Source organism: Aphelocoma coerulescens, chromosome 5 (genome assembly GCF_041296385.1).
Source record: "Aphelocoma coerulescens isolate FSJ_1873_10779 chromosome 5, UR_Acoe_1.0, whole genome shotgun sequence".
In the NCBI taxonomy this organism is placed as follows: Eukaryota; Metazoa; Chordata; class Aves; order Passeriformes; family Corvidae; genus Aphelocoma; species Aphelocoma coerulescens.
In genome coordinates this window covers 29,708,550-29,727,071 of record NC_091019.1, presented here as the reverse complement: position 1 = coordinate 29,727,071, position 18,522 = coordinate 29,708,550, and the positions used below count along the sequence as shown (strand labels likewise).

Below are 18,522 nucleotides of genomic sequence, written 5' to 3'. Positions count from 1 at the left end.
GCATTAGCTGGAGGTGGTGTCTAGCCAAAATTATTTAGGAGCATGAGAACCTTCTTCACCAGCAGTAGGTTTTAACAGTCTTTTATAGGGAAGGTTATTTCCCTGTCACTTAGAGTTTTATACTCTGGGAAACACAAGTATCCAAACTCTCCATTGGTCTGATTCAGAACAGAAGTTCAGTTGTTCCTGCTCTGTTCAGATAACTCTTGCTCATTTGCCAGCATAGTTGCAAATCCACAGAAACTTATTTATGACTGCTAATTTTAAAACAGTCTCTGCAGAAGATGCAATCTGCTTTTGGCTTCCAGCAACTGATGTGCAGAGAGTACTTGTTTAGAGCATAACAGGTTTTTTTTTTTAACATCTTTCAGGGACTTTTGAAGACACGGATCCAGCACCGGCTGAGGTACATCCTAGAGGTGGTGCGACCTGTTCCAGCAGTAGTTCTGGATATACTGCACATCCTCATCCATATAGCAAGGCACTCCTCTGAAGCGTGCAGCCAGGTAAATCTCCCACTGTATAGGAGCTTGGGAATGATAGAGAAAGGTTTGGAAAAGGGAAGAAAGATCAGGTGAAGTTATGGCACGGAGATCAGACAAACATGTCTGTTTTGCATGTCTTCTGCATGTCTGCATAACTGCATACCTTTAGTTATTTGTGCTCCCTTCCATTTCTCTCCAGCTGCTTGACTGTCCTCGGTTGATTGAGACCATTGTCAGGGAATTTCTCCCTACTCAGTGGGATCCCAAAGTGGCTGAACCAGGGTTTTTACTTACCAGTCTCCATGGAGTTGCTTGCGCCAGTGCTATGAAGTTCATCAGGGTGTTGGCATCTGGAGGCCGAAATGCAACAGCCAGGCTGGTGAGTGGTTCTTGCAAGAGCTCTTCTGATTGAAAAGGCCTTTGTTCTTTATGCCTTACTTTCTAAGTAAAGACAGAAGACTAACTGGAGGTGACTCTGAGCTGAAGCTGAAGAAATCAGTGTGAGGAAGGTGCATCAGTGTGTTTTGAAGGAATTGTTGACAGAGTCATGATAATGATGCTTCTCCTAAACAGTGGTAGAAGAACTGTGTCAAGCTTTACTCTGCTTCTTTATGGTTTGCATAGTGCACTCATGCAAAAGTCACAGAGCCTAGCATGGTAATACTGACCAGGAGCAGATGTTTAGAGCATGCATTGATGTGTGTTGCTCTGTACTCTCCCATGTTTCAGTGATAGGCAGCATAAGACTGTATAAACCAGGGACATAATCAACTATCCTTTTGTTTTACAACCCTGGTTCAACTTTTCTGCCATTAATTTGACATTAATTAACTCTGAGATAATTTGTCAGTGTTTTCAGCTCCTCTTAGCTTCTGGACAGGTTTTCCACTTCAGAGATAATTGCATTCCCTCATATAGGTTGTCATGCTGATGCTGTAAGTGCATGAAATCTACCAAGAGCAGTGCAAAGAGCACTTCTTAAGGTTTTTGCTTCGGTATTGTTAACAGCGCCTAACAAATTGACGTCCAGGAAATTGCTAGTATCAACAGAACACCAGCCTGTGCTATAAAATATAGGGAATAATGATGGATAGTGGGATATTTAAAGACTGTAAGTGGTACTAGGAACATCACAGAGTAAAATTCAGATGTTTTTCTACTTCAGGCTTTATGTACTCCAGGTATTTCAAGGCATGCAAAAATTGCTTAGAAAGTTCCTGACATTTAGGCTTTGCTGCTGTTACACTCTCCTATGTTCTGTTACATGCACTTAAACGTGGGAGTGGAAAATCATAAATAACTAAATCAGAACCATCAATGTAGGAATTTATTTTAGCTAACAACAAAGTTCTTCCATCTTCCTCCTGGAAGTAAATTTGACTTTGTCCTCTGTTCTGTAGGAGAGGTGTCAGAATTTATAGTTTTGACTCATCAGCTCCTTTGCTTTCTTGCTGGTGTGCATTGATTTTCCTACAAGATGTCTCTAAAGCATTTGAAATTTAAATTACCTATAATATGTCCTTGTGCTGTGAAAAAGACCTTGTTACCTCATTTGTTTAGACAGAGCACATAGAAGCTTTTGTATGTGTGGGAGAAGGAAAGTGAAGCTCTTTTTTATGGTTAAGTAAAAATACCCAGATGTAGGGGAGGATAAAAATTATTTCTAGAGAACTGCAAATGAGTCATGTCATGCTTAATTGAATACCAAAATAACCTCAGAACATTTCTAAGGCATCAAAATTCTATAACCTTATGAAAGTAATAGGCAGGAGGTACCCTCTGCATAAAATAAACACTGAATTATAGACAGACTTAGGTTGTAGAACCTCTGAAACCCATCTAGTGTGACCTCCCCAAAAGAATGTCAGCATCAGTTCAGTACTTTTGTAGGCATCGCTTTACACAAAGTATATCTTTACATGTAATCTTGACTAAGAGAGTTGTATTTACAACTGTTTAAAGAAGGATAATCATATATTTTTTTAAAAAATCAGTTAAATGCTGCAGAGAGCATCCAAAACAAGAGTGTGTGTGGGATAGACAAACCTCCATCAGAAATTATTTAGGTGTAGTTGATTTGTGTTAGGAATGGAGTAGGTACCCCTAGGCATCCCTTCCAGGAATACTTCTCTCATTGACCATTTAGTGATCCTTTGTAGTCTGCTCCTTAAGATTGTACAAAATGAAAGCAGGTTTGAGCAGTGCAAGAAAGTTCAGAATGAACTGAACTGAAATCTGCAGCTTTTTGTGTGTGTCAGAGCAATGAGGTAATGGTGCATGCAGCTGATGCCCCTTACCCCTTTATCTTTTTTGTTCTTCATCCTTTTCTTTTTCCTTTGCTTGTTTTACAGCTTAACAAATTTGAAATGAAGAGTCGGTTAAGTCGCTTCATTGCTGAAGACCCTCTGGATCTGCTGCTGCCGAGGGAGGAAGCCATCAGGCTGAGCACCGAAGCCTTCCGGCTGTGGGCTGTGGCTGCTGGCTATGGGCAGGCCTGCGACCTCTACAGGTACAGCTCAAAGCTGGAGAAGTGGGGGTGGAGGGCACAACAGAGATAATGGTCATCCTGCTCCAAAGGGGCAAAGAGAGGCATCTCCAGGCTCAGTCTCTATTCCCCTTCAGGGTGTCTTACTTGGCCTTCTCTTGCCTCCTGCAGTAAAACTCAGTTTCTAAAGGTATTTATGCTGAGTATTCCCTTTTTCTGGTTGTTCACTATCTCCTATGTTTAAGCACTTCTATTTTGTTTTTTCTCCTTTACAGTGAGAGACCACTGTAGCTTTTTAGGGCTGCATCTTTTTCCCCTTGAAGGGATGAATAATCTATGCTTATGACGTCAAAACACATGGTTTGCAGTGCAACCAGGACTGAATCTGCTTGACCTAGGGGCAGTCTGTGGGCAGCAGTCACCATGCTGAGTGGGGCAGACTGGGGCAGACAAACTGCACGATACACTGACTTCCAGTTCAGGACAAGTACTTGTGCTTGACTGCCAAGGTCTGCACTGGTGTAAGTCTGACCTAGCTGAAGCATTAAATCTTCTTCCTGTAATTACATTGAATTGGAAGAAGAGGGATGGCTATGGAGTTGCTGTGAAGTAGAGTAAAAGGGAGGCCAGTATTGAGTTTCAGAAGGGAGATTCTCATCTACAACAGCATTTTGTTTTCTTTGGCACAATCTGGTGTATGATATAAAAAGAGTAAAAACTGTATATACTATTTTAGCACTGTAAATAATGTTGAGGAAAGAAACAGCAAAAGATTCCTTAAAGTTGCAGGATTATAAGTGTGACTGAGAATCTGAGAACTACTCCCCAGCAAGAATAAAATAAAAGTAGTTTTTTCAAGAGATAATCAGAGTACTTGGAAGCAGTGTATTAGGTAGGTCCCATTCAGATGAAATTGGAATAGCAGTAGTCTTCCTTTGTCATCTTTTTTCTGCGTCGGTTTAATTTTTTTATTGTGGTGGTGGTGATGGTTCTCATAATCACATTTTAGCAATCTTTATAAATAAATGATTTGAGAGTGTAAAGAAGATAGAGCCAGATTCTGCCAGTGGAAAGTGAAGAACCAATGTGCAAATGGAAATACAGGAAATTCCACTGAAGTGTTTTTGCTGTAATCTTTACTAACTTTACTGTAAAAGTGATCAAACACTGGAGCATTGCTGCACAGCAAAATACTGAACTCTCCATTCTTGCAGATATTCAAAATCTGACTGAACATATCCCTGGGCAATCTTGCTCTTGCTGACCTGGCTTGAACAGGGAATTGAGGTACAAATGATCTCCAGAGACCCTTTCCAACCGTATGTGTTCTGTAATTCATACTACAGTGATCTCTACCCTGTGCTGGTGAGGATACTGCAGTCCCTGCCCGAGTTGCTCAGCAGGAAGAGCCCTGTGGTTGAGTTGTCTGTGCAGCGAGCTGCGGCAGTGGTTACTCTGTTGACACATGTGACACAAACAGCAGGCTACACGGCAGAGCTGCAGGCCAAATTGAGCAGGTAGGCTCTCTCTGTCACCATTCTGTGCACCTCAGTTGTTGGCATCCTGTCTTTCCTTTCTTTGGTTTGGAGACCTAGCTGTCACCTTTTTCCCCCACCCCTCATTTGGAATCATTTACTCTCTCACATGTGAGCCCCTGCATGGTGGGGTGTATTCCCTCTGACACAAGATCAGAAGTAGTGTCTAGTCTGACAGCTGTATGCCTGCTGGCCTGGCCAGAGGCAGGAGTCAAAATCTACATGAAGCTAGAAAGGGCAGAAAGGGCGCTGTTAGCCAAATGCCCTGCTGAAGGGAGCTAGGAAGCTGCTTTGATTTTCTCTTGGGAGTAAAGAAAGTAAATGCCCTGAGGTTTGGAGGAAAGAACCTCTCTGCAGAAGCTAAGATGGGTCAGGATTAAGAAGTGATTGGTTTTGATAGACATCGGAGCAGTAGGATTTGCTGCAGACACAGGTACTTTTTCTGGTGGAAAGCAATAAACTCTTCAACTAAAGCTGAGTACTGAGGTAGCGTTTCTGGTAAAGCTAGAGCATAGCTCAGGGGCAGAGTAGCACACAAGAATCCTCAGCTTTTGTAAATCCATTCTACATTTATCCTTTCTGCCTAAGTTATTTAGTCTGGGTTGTGGGATTATGGAAAGACATTTCCCCCCTTTTTATGCTGTTGGATATCATTTTCCAGACTACATCTTTCTATTAATATTGATAGAGAGACAGTTGTTTGACATTTATTTGCTATCCTGTGTCATTCTTCCATTGTGTTTCAGCAATAACTCAGAAGATAGTGAACCTATTCCACCTCCTCCAGTAACATGGAATCAAGTGTCAGGCTTACAGCCCTTCCTTGAGACAAGTCTGAAAAAAATCCTTCAGGAGATATCCCAGATAGAAGCTTGGCAACCTCTCCAGCCTCTGACCACAACTTGTGTGATCTTCTTGGGAGTTTATTACAGTGCTTACAGCCAGCAGGTAAGGCTTGAAAATACAGGTTGTCTTCTCATCTCACCAGCATCAGCTTGTGTATTACCTCTGAAAACTTGAACTTACAGGCAGTACTGAAAAAGACCGATATTGAGGCATCTATCCGAGCAATGATTTTGTTTACCACAGCTCATATCTAGGCTGCATGACATTCAGGGTCACATAAGTCTGCTGACCCTATATGTTAGCAGTGCCAAATACCTGTCTTCCTTTTTTGTCCTTTCATCCTTTGCGACCAGGGTCTCAATCAAGGTATGTGGTAGTGCCATGATTGTTCTGATTTACCACAGAGATCCAAAGCATGAAGCAAATACAACCTAATTTAATTTGGCAGTCCTTTTTCCTAGTAGGATAAATCAAGTCATGCATTTTTGCATTTGCTTTGGTCTGAGAGCTTACATGTGGACACCTACACTGCAATCATCTGGGTGGAAGATTGAGCATTAAGGGTCATGCCGTATGAACTTTGGATAGGAAATAATAAAGATAAATTTATTTGTTGCCTCACTGACATTCAAGGTCAGATTCTGTAACACACAGCTGTAGTATGTGATCATCTTTTAAAGTGAGTTTTCTGAAGGTGACACGTCAGTGTGATGCTGTTAAGAATAATGTCTTACATTTTAGCTACCTTAAAGGTTCATGTTCTAAGGATAAATGCAATTTTCCTCTTTACTGCCCAACTGACATGTCTGAGTTCCAACTTGGGAGAGCTGTGTTGAAGGTGTTGGGGTAATTTAATGGCTGTAGTTATTCACACTTGGGCAACTCCTCTGAAACTTGCCAAAAGCAACTGAGTTTATTAGCTATGGCTGGGGTGGAAACTGCCAGTATCTCTCAAAGATGACTTCAGTGCCCCAAATGTTGGTGTACCTTTCACATACTGTGATTATGTCCTGAGCATTAGAGAACCAGGACAACCAAGAGGTTAATGCTCATTTTTAACCTTTACAGATATCCCAGAAGAGTGACTGAGGAAACAATTTCTTGAGTTCTTGAATTGTGCTGGGTTTTTTAGTTTCCACTTAAAAAGAAGTTCAGACATCTACCTGTGGTTAGATAATTAAAAAAAAATGGTAAATAGCATGTTTGAATAGATTAGTGCAAAAAAAAATTAACTTGTATAGTAATTAGATTAGTGTATACTGGGACCTTCTTGGAATATTTTTGTTAGACTATTAAAAACTAAGGTTAACACCTTCACAAAGGTTTTACTGATTTCTGGAGGTGGATTTCACCTGGGGGAAAATCATATTTTATGTAATAGAAATGAGTATTTCTGTATCCCAAAGCAGCATTTGAATGAAGATAAAAGGTGTTAAAATTTGCCAGCATGTTCCTTCAACCTGGAATATTGCTTACTAGGGTCAAAAGAATTTGGATGATTCTCTAAAAGCCACAGTTCGTCCTCTGTGCAGTGTTCATTCACAGTCATGCTTTGGTGGGTAGGTCAATCACACTTCATGCAGCTGATTTTTTTTTTAAAATTTTTTGTTTGTTTTTGGAAACCCTTATGGTGCCACTCAGCTTTCTCAAGGTAGTTCTGATCACCTTTGTGTCATCTTCAATTTAAATAGAAACATGTAGATGGTATGGGGAGGGGGTTTAGCCAAGTTTTCATTTAGGGGGAATCTTGATTCCAGGGATCCCATATCTTGCTTCCAACCAATTAAGAATCTCTGGCATGCATTTTAATATTTGAGTGTGAGAACACCTTGAGGTGCCAGCTGTCAGCTTCCACACTACGAGCAGTGAGGCCAGCTCTAACCTAGAGCAGTACCACTATGTACGTGATGGGGTCTGGCAAAAAGATAATAAACAGAGGAAGCAAATAAATCAGTCTGTCTTTTTGCTATCATTGGATGCTGTGGTCATTCACTCTCTTTTTCTGTCATTCTTCATGTCTTTTACAGCCATCAGTCAATCCAGTTGACTGCTTAGAGGAACTGGAACGTTTGACATCAGAGGTGCTGCAGCCCCTTCTCAGCCAGCCAGCCATAGACAGCATGTGGGACTTGCTCAGGTAAAACCATTCCCCTGCCTAAGATGCTGTTGTCAGAAGCTAAGGGAGCCCCATTTCTACACTGTACTGTGTGACAGCTCTCCCCCCTCCCTCTTCTTCTCCCTGTGCAATGTGCCCCACATATGGGAATTGGAGTAGATTAGGGCTCTGTCTACACCCTGCTCTTCCCCCTTAAAGAAAAGGCATGATGGCTGCAGAGGTTCTGCAGCTCCTCCTTTTCTTCTGGTGCTGCTGCATCTCTGCTTTACCTTGTAGCTGGGGTTTTCATATCAATTTCAGATTATTTTAATCACTCTCGGCTTTGATTCTTCTTTGGTTTAGCCAGTCTAAAAAAAAAAATAAGCAACACAACTAACATTAGTTGAGTCCCTCTTACATGATGAGGTGAGTGTGTGTGTGCATGTACTGTTTATGTGCTCTGTGTGGTGCTGTTTATATAAAGGAATGTAACTAGATTCACATCTTTAAGCTCCTGCAGAGCTTCATTAGGGCTGTGAAAACCCCTGCAGAGAAGTGCAAGAACAGATACCAAACTGTTCTTGCAGACATTTGGATAACATAAGCTCTGGCTCTGGGAACAGTTAAGGACTGCAGATATTCTGTCTTTCTGCTGTAGAGGGAGCCTCCTTACTAGGTTGTGATTAATCTTCTGGAGTGGGGATTCTAAAAGGCCTAATTTGCAGTCAGGGAGGCATCCATCTGCCTCTGAGAACATCTGATACAAAGGGCACTTGAAATTTTTGGTTTCAAGTGGTATTTGAAGGGTCACCAGTTTAGCCCATGTTCTTTCATGACTGAAACTGAGATCTGAATCTTGGCACCAAAGCTTCCAACACAAGTGCACTCATTTGAGCCTTCTCTGCCTGTCCTTGAGGTCTGAAAACAATGGATTTGGTCAGGCTATAAAAGCTGATCAGCAGGAATTCTCCTAGGCTGTTCTTAACACTGGCTGGTAAAAACCAGAGTCAGCTAATCTCTGCTCTAATATTTTCGCTATTTTGTCTAAACTTTCTGGGCAGTTTAGGTCCAGGAGTTCAGGGTGCTTCATGAGCCCTACATGTGTTTATGCATCTCGTACATGTAATACCAGTGGTAGAAAGAGCAATGCATTTAAGCAATTACTTTTCTCCCATGGAGCAGTGATATGGATCTTTGACAGGGTTTGCCCTATTACCCCATTACCAGTGAGCAACTTGCTTGTGGTCTCTTTTCCTTGTGGTGGTCTTACCTGTACAGACATTATGTATCTACTGTGGGCCCCACAAGCACTGCTGGTGTGGGAATTCGTAGTTCCACCTGCAGAGAACACACACACCAAGAGTGATTTGCACAGTCATGTTCATGTACATTAAAGCTAGATTCTTTCTGAATACAATTTAAAAATATTTATTTCAGTAGTACATGAAGGGCAGCATTTTTGCAATGTCAGTTTTAGATAATAATCTGTTTTTTTCGCTTTGCCTACAAGTTTATTATTGAAATGTCTTGAGTGGCTGGGCAGCCCTATTAGCCTGGTGTGTGTATGTATGTGGGGAAAGGTTAAAAATCAAGCATCCAATGCTTTCAAGTATTTGACGTCAGAGATGCGTCACTGCATCAGTATTTCTGCTCATCATGACCAATTCAGCTGAAGAGAAGAGTTCCTGACAGCTCGCTGGCATTAGCGTGTATGGCAGTAGTGCTTAGTGTACCAGCTGTGACACTGGTTTTTTGCTTTCACTGTCTTCAGGGCTTCCATTTTACTGCAATGTGTGGTACAGTTCAGATAGATAGCAACATTTCAACAAGATAATTCCTCAGCACTGTGAATGCTTTTGACGTAATTCCTCTCTGTTTATTTGTTCACACAGGCCATGTTCTGCTTTGTGCAACCCTCTGTCCTGTTCCCCAGCACCAGAATCTGTTGTCAGCATTGCATCTCTGAGTTGCACTGGAGGCAAACCTCCTTTGAGCCTGGTTGGTTCCAAGTCACCTTTCCCCTTCCTTACTGCCCTCCTATTTCTCATCAATAACATCACTCACATTCACAAAGGCTTGACCAGCAAGGTGAGAATAGACTTCTTCACTATAAATTCTAGGTAAATGATGATAATACTTGTGAGTGAGGTTAGTATTTGTACCTGCCCAGGCATCAAAGAGATGTTAGAAGGATTGTTAAAAGCAAATTGTTGTGCATTTTTATTTTAAAAATATTAAAGTATTATAGAGAGAAACAGTCCCACTTTCAGAACAAGTGGGATGGAGATCAGAAAAATATCTTGTCTTTGAATTCCAATATGCAGTTGGCACCAGGAAGCTGGAATTACAGAGCAGATGATGCTTAAAGGATGGATTTATAAAGAATGTTGAGAAGAGTTGAATAACTGTTGTTTGAACAAAATATAAAACTTGAGTGTCAGTGGAGGAAAAGCATAGTTGAAGCATATATAACAGAGAAAAATGGTGTAATATTAAAGAAGAGAATGAGTGCTACAGTGCTACAGAAGAGGGTCCTTCCTACTTTGGTTTGTTCTGAATTTTTAGAATAAGTGAGTCATGGAAGATTGCAAACCCCAAAGAGCAAATGGCTGAGCCCTTGAAAGATGGAATACCTAGCATGAACTTTCTCAAAGTCTTCCTGTGTCACCTCATGTTGAATTAGCTGATTGGTTACTAATGGAAATATCTGGCCAGATGAGGGAGAAACACTTTAAGCCACTGGCCAGGTTTCTGCCTTACAAAGCACTATGGAAAATGTAGGCAGTGACTGTCAGTTATCTGTGATGGGGATGATCATGATGGCTGCAGGTGAGCCCTGAGGCAGAAAAGCAGATATTTATAAGGCTGTTTTTAAATATGTGTTTTGGAGTAGCCAACAGGAATTCTCTCATGGGAGGAGGTAGGGGGTGGGGCTTGGAGAAGGCTGTGTTTTGCTTTCTTCCAAACACAAACTGTCTTAATACTATTTTTCTCCACTTGTGATTCCTTTACAGTACAGCTCTGTGCTGGGCTTCAGAGGCTTGAAGGATTATCTGCATCAGAGCTGGCAGACTGGACTTCCCTCTGTGACTCCTTCATCTGCGTGGATCTTACGCCATGAATATCACCTGCAGTACTTTGTGTTAGCGTTGGCTCAGAGAATGGTATCCTTATTAGTCCTTTCATTTCTTTCCCCTGAGGAATTGACTTCACTGGCAGCTGATCGTTCTTGTATCTGACTTAGGTCTGGTGACTCTTCTGCTGACTTTTGTGCCCCATTAGCAAATAATGTCTTTCTAGTTACTGATGTGGGGATTTAGTTCCAAAATACTTTGGATGAAAAAAATCTACTTTTGCCTTTCTTTGGGATAGAGTAGGAACAAAGTTCTCATGTGTGTTGCTAAAAAATTGTCGACTATCTAAGGCAGTCAGGGGAAGCAGAAATATCTCTTGGTATGAATGCTGACAGCTCTTGCAGTCTGTCTCAGTCTTTCACTTTCCAATGAGATCTGTGTCTTGTTTGACCCTCCTGTCCTTGCTGAATGTCTTGTTGACAAATGATACAGTCCTTTTATCTGTTGTTTTGTTTCCTGTGCAGGCAGGCACTTGTCCGGATTACACCCAGCATGCCTCACTTCATCACTGTGTTGCCATGGCATTGCTAAGCCGTCTGTTGCCAGGGAGTGAGCATCTGGCTCACGAGGTCCTACTGGATCTTGCCTTTAATCCAGAGTTTCTTCCGTAAGCTTTGCATTTTTTCCTTTCTCTAGTCTGATATGTGGGAAGACATGGGGAAAATAGAAAAAACACGTTGGCACTGCAATTTTGTCATAATTTTTGGCCTGTAACAGGGCCTGTGGTTAAGTTTCACTTACTCATTGGCATATTCTCCAGGCACAGAGCCTTCTAATCAGGCAAGCAATGTGGTTGCATATTTTTCTATGATGTACTGGTGTTGAGAAATGTGACGAGTTTCTTTTGATTTCCCCTGTGACAAGGCTTGTGTGATTCCTGATAGAACTGATCCTCCCTAAGGCCAAGCATCTGCCATCCTGACAGTAGTGAGTCTAGAAAATAAATGAGAATTTGTCATAGCCTGAAAAGCTTAATGAATCTTCCTCAAATCCTTATTATTCAAGTTCTTACACAAATATTTGCTGATTTGACAAATGCCACGTCTTCCACCTTACACTGGAAGAGCATCATGAGCATCTCAAATATGAATCCTCATCATGAGCATCTCAAATATGAATCCTCTCATATCTGGGCAAGAAATGGTAGCAGTTTATCTTGTTCATTTCAATCTATTTGAAATTAGCCATGGTGTATCCCTGAAGGAGGTTGAACCAAGGTGCTATAAGGAGATACTATGTTTTTTCAGAAAGAAGGAAAATTTGTTAGTGGATTTGTTTGTGTGGTGGTGTTTTGTTCTTCTTTTTGGGTCAACAAAATAGGGAGTCTTTGGTCTGAGATTGTGGTATATGGATTTGACAAACACCTTTCACATGCACAGTTTCTATCAGTTCGTATGGTTCCCCTGACCTTGCTACTGCCAGCTGCAAAGCTACTGTTTTGAACATTTTCTTAGTGGTTTGTGTAGGCCTTACCTGAAATGCAGTTTCATCTCAGCACTCTCCTGTCTGTGTTGGTAAGTAGGCTGCCTCTGGACAAGGGGTTTCAGCCTTCACACTAGACTGGCATTGTGTGGAGAGTTTTCGTGGCACAGCCTCAGTGTTGTTGACTCCAAATGTGGTTCTCTGAATTCCCTGTAAATGCCAAGGTAGCTGATGCTTTACAGGCCCCCTCTGTATTAGAATAGCTCGATGATGTAGAAAGTGCTGAGTGATCTGCATATACTACTCTTCCTGTTCCAGGAAGACTGTAGAGATGAATTTTTATGTGGTGTGTTGTTTGTTTGGCATTTCAGGTTTTTGTTTGTTCATTTGTTTCTTAAACTGTTTGTTGTCTTTACCTTACAGTGAAGGGAAAGCTGGAGGGCCAGAAGCAGCTGACTTCTCTGATATTCTGCATCTGGGCACCAGTTCCAAACTGGCACAGCCTGGCTCTGCAGCAGCATTTGTTCCAAAGGTTACTCGTGGTGCCCTACTGAGAGAATCGTACCAGAATCTGCCTTCCATTCGTTCCTGCTACCTCTCTCACTTTGCCCACTTGCAGCCCACCCTTACACGTTCTCAGGCGTCCTACCAAGGGCGGAATTACCTCATCCAGTCAATGCTGCTTCCTGAGGCCAAAGGGCCCATCCTGCCTTCAGACTGGCCATTCTTTCCACTTATCAGCCTCTACAACAAAGTGACTAATGCGGAGACACGTGGGACTATACTGAACTCTCTCCCACTTGATCTCGTCAACACTGTGACCTTGAACCTGCAGTGGGTCTTGTTGCTGGAAACCTGGCGTTCTAAAATCCTTCAGAGCATCCCGACTGCTGCCAAACTTGCACGGCTCATGTGTGTCTTCCTCACAGGCAGTGACCTCTTTCTAGAAGCACCTATCCACCGCTACACAGCTGCCCTTCTCTCTGTGTATTGCCAACCCAAGGCCCTGGACTCCCTGAACTTGGATGCTCCTCTCCCTGGTTTGGCATCCTTCCATGATCTCTATATAAGTCTCCTGGAGCAATTTGAGGGTGTCTCCTTTGGAGATCCACTCTTTGGAGTCTTTGTTCTTCTACCTCTACAGAAGTGTTTCAGTGTTCATCTGCGTCTCTCTGTTTTTGGGGAGCACACAAATATCCTGCGGGCGCTGGGAGTGCCGTTACAGCAGGTAATCCTAGCTTATGGTAATTGCCTGTCACTACGTATTTCTGGCTCACTGGGCTCTTGCCTGTGATTCTCCAACTTTGATTTGTGTGTATATGTGGAGGGCAGGAGCTGTGAAATAGCTCAGCCTTCAGTGGAAACTGTCCCAAACCTTGCTTGGTCTAACCATTGAAAACCTTCTAGTTTATAGGTTGTATGTTTGAAGGGCTGGTCGTACCCCGTGTTCTGCTACCTTTCCCTTATATAAGTGTTTTCACACCTTGGTAAGAACTTTTTCCTTACCCATGCATAGACAAATAGTCATTTTCCCTCTCAATGATCTTTCCACATGTACTGGAGTTGTGCTCTGCTGAATAACTCTGCAAGAAAATTTGGTGTGTCAAGTGTAGGACTGCATTTCTTTTGAGTGAGCAGAGCACAAGAGATAGAATTTAGTGGTGCTGTTGGAAGTACCCTGTCTTCTTACTTTATATGTACTCATCTGTGCCAAAAATCAGCTGCAGTGGTAGGACCAGTAAAACATCTCTCCATGAAGCTGAAGATGTCCTGACAACACTTTGTCAAGGCAGGTCGCATCAGTCCGGGTGGGCCATAGCAGCTCTGCTGCAAATGGGATTCATGGCAGTGGGGTACATCGCGTTCTATAGGTGGGCATGCACAAGGAAGGGCACCCTAGAAGTCATGAACTTCCTCTCGCTGCTTAGACCCTGAAAAAAGTTGTAATGTTGCCTCTGGATGGGTTTGTTGCAGTTTCCTGTGCCTCTTGAGCGCTACACTTCCCCTCCTGAGGATAACCTGAACCTCCTGCGACTCTACTTCCGAACGCTGGTCACTGGTGCACTGCGCCACACCTGGTGCCCTGTTCTGTACGTGGTGGCTGTGGCTCATGTGAACAGTTTTATTTTCTCCCAAGAAAGCACAGCGCAGGTGGGTAATGGATAGCAGAGCTTCAGGGCTGCAGTTTGGGTTTTGCATCTGCTCTCCCTGTGAATCCAGTGTGGCTTCTGATGAATCACTGACCTTTGGGACTTGAAAACAAAAATTGTAAGCAAATGTGTTGAGGACTGGTCAGCTGTTTGAGAACCCACATATGAGGCAGCAGCTTTTGTTCATTATACCCTAAAGCACTTGCATTAATGGTAGCCAGTTCTACTGAAATCTTGGAGGTCAGCAATTACATGTTCTGTGGTGTGGGGGGAAGAATAAACAGAAAGCATAAGGAAGGTGATCAGGCAGAGAGAGCTCGTAACAGATTTGGCCTCTGCCACAGCAATCTTAAGGTGCAAAGGACTTTTTTTCTTTGACACTGCTTGAGTAACCAAGCAGAAGCCTCCCTATGGCCTTGGGGCCTCTATCAGTGAATAGTTGTGCTAACACCACTTCACATATGATCTGCAGTTCTACCTGGAGGTTGAGAAGTCAGCTGAGATTCAGATCAGGGAAAGGAGCAGAGAGGCAGGATTTAAGTGATAAGACATCTCAAGCACTTTCTGCTGGAACAAGCTGCTCATCATTATAATGAACAAATCATCCTGGAGTGCTGTATGCCCCTGGGCAAAGGTATGACTGCACCATATTAAGGAAAGTACGTGTTTTGTTCCCAGGAGACAGATGCTGCTCGGAAAAGCATGCTGCGGAAGACGTGGCTGTTGGTGGATGAGGTAGGATTTGTAAGATTCAGTTTGTGTCTCTGGGAATTAAGTTTTCCATACATGGTGGTTTTACAGACTTACATTTGGCTTTTGAAATTTGTGTTTAATTACCTTGCTAATTTGAGAATGAGAGGAGATTAGCATCAGGATTTTGGCCTGCAATAACTATAAATACACTTAACCAGTTCTTGTAGTAATTGACCTCAAAACACTGAGCCCATTGGAACCTAGATGAATCTCCTGTACTGTGTTGTCCATGCCTCTTGTCCAAGCAGCATTATATCTGGATAGCTAGCAATACTAGAGGAATGATTATAGCACAATTATGAATAGGTGGCTAGCAGTGATCTGTCTTAAATCTTAGTTGGATGCTACCCCTGAAAAGAACAGGACAGATGTAAGGTTTCTCTTTTTTTCAAGGAGCTTGCCAAGATCTATCCTTTGTGGGACAGAGCTGGATCATTTGGCCCTGGGTGATTAGTGTCCAGGGTAAATTATTAGATCACACTCAAAAATCCACTTGGGTTTCTGGCAAGAAGTCCTTGTGAGGGGCTGTTGAGGAGACAATGGAGTTGTGTTTAGAAGAGGAATTCTCATGCCAAAAAAGGTGAATTTTATTGGAAGAAATTTGCCTTTTATAGCTCTTCTATTGAAGATGATGTGATTAAATATCTTGGGCATGATGGAATCGTACTATTTGCAGATTTGCTGTGTTGTGTTTGAGACAGTGGAAAAGATTGGATACCTTTCTGTTTCTTTCTTCAGAACTTGAAAAAGCACCTGCTGTACTACAGACTACTGAATGCAGAGAGTCCTTTGGGATTTGACCTTTATGAGCAACTCCCTCCCATGCGACTGAAGTACCTCCAGATAGTGACACAGAAGGAAATTGTGGAGAATGCACCAGCAGTAGACTCATAGCAGAGCACTTGTGCAAGAAGAGGGCCAAGGTGAAGAATGGAAGAGCTCAATTTATACTTCACTGATGAAACTACTTGCAGTTCAGATGATTTAATGTCTTACCTGGACATTCTTGGCATCTTTGTCTAGTGAAGCACTAGTAGAATGCTCCCAGCCCTGCAGAACAACAGACATGTTGTCAAGATATGACAGCATGTGTGTGTGTGGCCTCTCTGTGATGGATGCTGGAGCATTTTCCTCCATTCTCCTTCAAGTTGTTCTGCTTCTTCCCAGAGAAGGTGAGAATGTGTCTGCAAGGCACTGGACTGTTGAATAAACTGAAGGAAGTGGAAAAGCTGTTTTGGTCAGTCAGGCTGGAAACTGGGTTCTCCAGGTAGTGTCTGTTTTCCCCAGATCCTTCCATTGCTTTTTTTGTACCTTGGATTTTGAATGGTCCTTTCCTCACACTGTACCCTGCAAATAGAATGACGGTGCGACAGGGAGGAATCTGATCCTGAGAGTCTTTTTTTTTTTATGTATAAGCATACATACAAGAAGTTTCTCCAAGATGGTGTTCTGTGCATACACTCAGTAACACAGAGGTATTGTATGAGACCTCTAAGAAATATGAGTTCCTAGTGCAGAGGTACAAACACTGAATATCCTCTCTTGGCTGTCTTTTGGATGGTCTCTAAACTGCTTTCTTTTCTCCCTTAATTTGGTTACATGTGTAACAAGATCAAAAATAATTTCTTTGCAGGCCAGAATGCTTGGCAGTAACCACCCCTCATTAGAGAAAAAAAAAGTATCTGCTTGTTTAGCTAGAGTATGTATTGGTTGCCCTCTCAGGAGAATGCAATTTAAATTTGGAAGTGGAGTTTCCTAGCTCAAACGTAATTTTTAAAATGTCTAATTTGATTCCACTTCTATATCCAAATTCTGAATTGCAGCCTCAGACACAAGGGCTGCAAATATAGGCACCTAAAAGGCTCATCACAAGTGCCACATCAAGCCCAGAATTTACTCTAGGTGTATGATCTCACTGGATGTTTTCTTTATATCCGGTAATTTTTGCATGGTCACTCTGGTAGGCTTTTGTTTGGAGAAATTGACTTTTATGAACAAAACTTTAAAAAGAAATTTCTGATGTTTTGTTCTTATGAATAAATTCCTCTGGAAGGTGCAGGGTGATGCCTGGTCTGAAGACCTAAGCCCCTGTCTTTACCTGTCAAACAGGCCAAGCTAGCTTCCCTCTGAAGAAGCCACACCTGTATTAGCCTTGCTCCAGTGAATGTCCCAACAGGAGTTTGAATCACTGTTAATAGGCCTAACTTGTAATTACTGAAATTGTTCAGACAAGAAACAAATTCCAGACAGCAACTTAATAGCATCAAAGAATCATTTAGTTAGGAAAAGACCTTGTGTCCAACCCTAATACAGTATCTTTCTTTCACCTGACAGTCAAGTGTTGCTGCCCCCTCAAATGCCCTCACAATCACATAGGGATTAGGGCATTTGTGGCTGATGCTGTCTTTGTATTGGCAGTTTTCTAAGTGTACCAGTCCCCTTAGGTTGCCAAAAAATAGTCAGTTTCATCTTTTTCCCCCTTTATTTCAGAGAGGACATGGGCAGAACTGGTGTTTCCTTCCAATCTCTTTTTTTTTTTCCTTCCCTTTTGATCTGTGGTTTCTGTCTGCAGCAGATCAATGGCATGCAAAATAACAAAAGCACAGTGGTCTAACAGGATTTTTTTATTGTTGCTAATTATTTTAAAAGTATTTGATGTGATTAAAAATTTAATCAAAGTCATTCAAGTTTTAATCTGTCTAGATAGTGAGAGCCCAGCAGCTGTCTTTCAAGAGCAATGGATAGTAAAATTTAAGGACCCCTAGCCGGCCGTTTAAGAGCAGCCTTCATCAAGGACTTTACCTTTTGCTTTTCAGACCTCTACTTATAAAATCTCTTCCAATCCTTTGTGGGATGCAAAGTTGAGTTTTGTAATGTGTACAGGATGTAAATAAATATTTTGATAGCTCTGCAGGAGTTTTTTTGAACTATGAGAATGCTGTCCTTTGAGTCTTTCTTGTATTTGCGTAGTTCTGTTTGCAGTTTATCAATATCTTGGAACAGCTGCCACCTTAAAGAAATCTACTAAATTTTGGAGCTCTGTAAGAAAGCTCCTCAAGCCAAAAATAACAGCCTGCTTGTGTGATGGGTCAGTAACACAGGGTACCAAATGCTGTGTGGGAAGGTGCAGGGTGGTGTGATGTGATTTGACACATGCCCCAGGTGGGAAGACTGTCCACAGATGGTATTTGAAATTATGATGCAAGTATCAGCAATGGAGGGAAGGAAAAGAAAGGATCCCAAGTAGTTCTGCAGGCCACAGTCATAGTAGAAGATTCCAAGGATGCTGCATGTGAGCTGTAAGATTTCAAAACGTTGACTTTCACTTAAGATGGTACATGAATTTTTTAAGGGTTTCGGCAGCCTTGTCCGGGATTCCTCCACAGAACGCTAGAGGGCATTGCTTTATCTAGTTTAAATGCAAGATTTCTCGGCTTCAGTGCTATTGGGACCCGAAAAAAAACAAACAAAAACCTAACCAACCCTTATACATCGTTTGAATTTTCTGCATTTTTTATTTTTGCATGTACTTTTGGGGCAAGTGTGGAGAATTAAATATTTTATGTGGTGGGTTGCTAAGAACCATGCAGTGCTTTGCAAGCAGGAGCAATTTTGAA

General features: G+C 42.1%; 1 protein-coding gene across 4 annotated transcripts in view; it reads left to right on the top strand.

The window, feature by feature from the left end:
* RPAP1 (RNA polymerase II associated protein 1) overlaps positions 1-17,841 on the top strand; it is a 39,778-nt gene extending 21,937 nt beyond the window's left edge. For 3 of the 4 annotated variants that reach the window (XM_069017381.1, XM_069017383.1, XM_069017382.1), the window contains exons 13-25: positions 372-506; positions 685-864; positions 2,837-2,994; positions 4,317-4,487; positions 5,252-5,453; positions 7,379-7,488; positions 9,339-9,534; positions 10,461-10,610; positions 11,045-11,187; positions 12,426-13,230; positions 13,977-14,153; positions 14,831-14,887; positions 15,644-17,841. In XM_069017381.1, the coding sequence (XP_068873482.1) occupies positions 372-506; positions 685-864; positions 2,837-2,994; positions 4,317-4,487; positions 5,252-5,453; positions 7,379-7,488; positions 9,339-9,534; positions 10,461-10,610; positions 11,045-11,187; positions 12,426-13,230; positions 13,977-14,153; positions 14,831-14,887; positions 15,644-15,799 (2,640 nt within the window). In that variant the 3' untranslated portion in view covers positions 15,800-17,841. The remainder of the gene's footprint in view (positions 1-371; positions 507-684; positions 865-2,836; positions 2,995-4,316; positions 4,488-5,251; positions 5,454-7,378; positions 7,489-9,338; positions 9,535-10,460; positions 10,611-11,044; positions 11,188-12,425; positions 13,231-13,976; positions 14,154-14,830; positions 14,888-15,643) is intronic. The other variant, XM_069017385.1, reaches the window with a different exon arrangement.
* Positions 17,842-18,522: the final 681 nt, after the last annotated feature.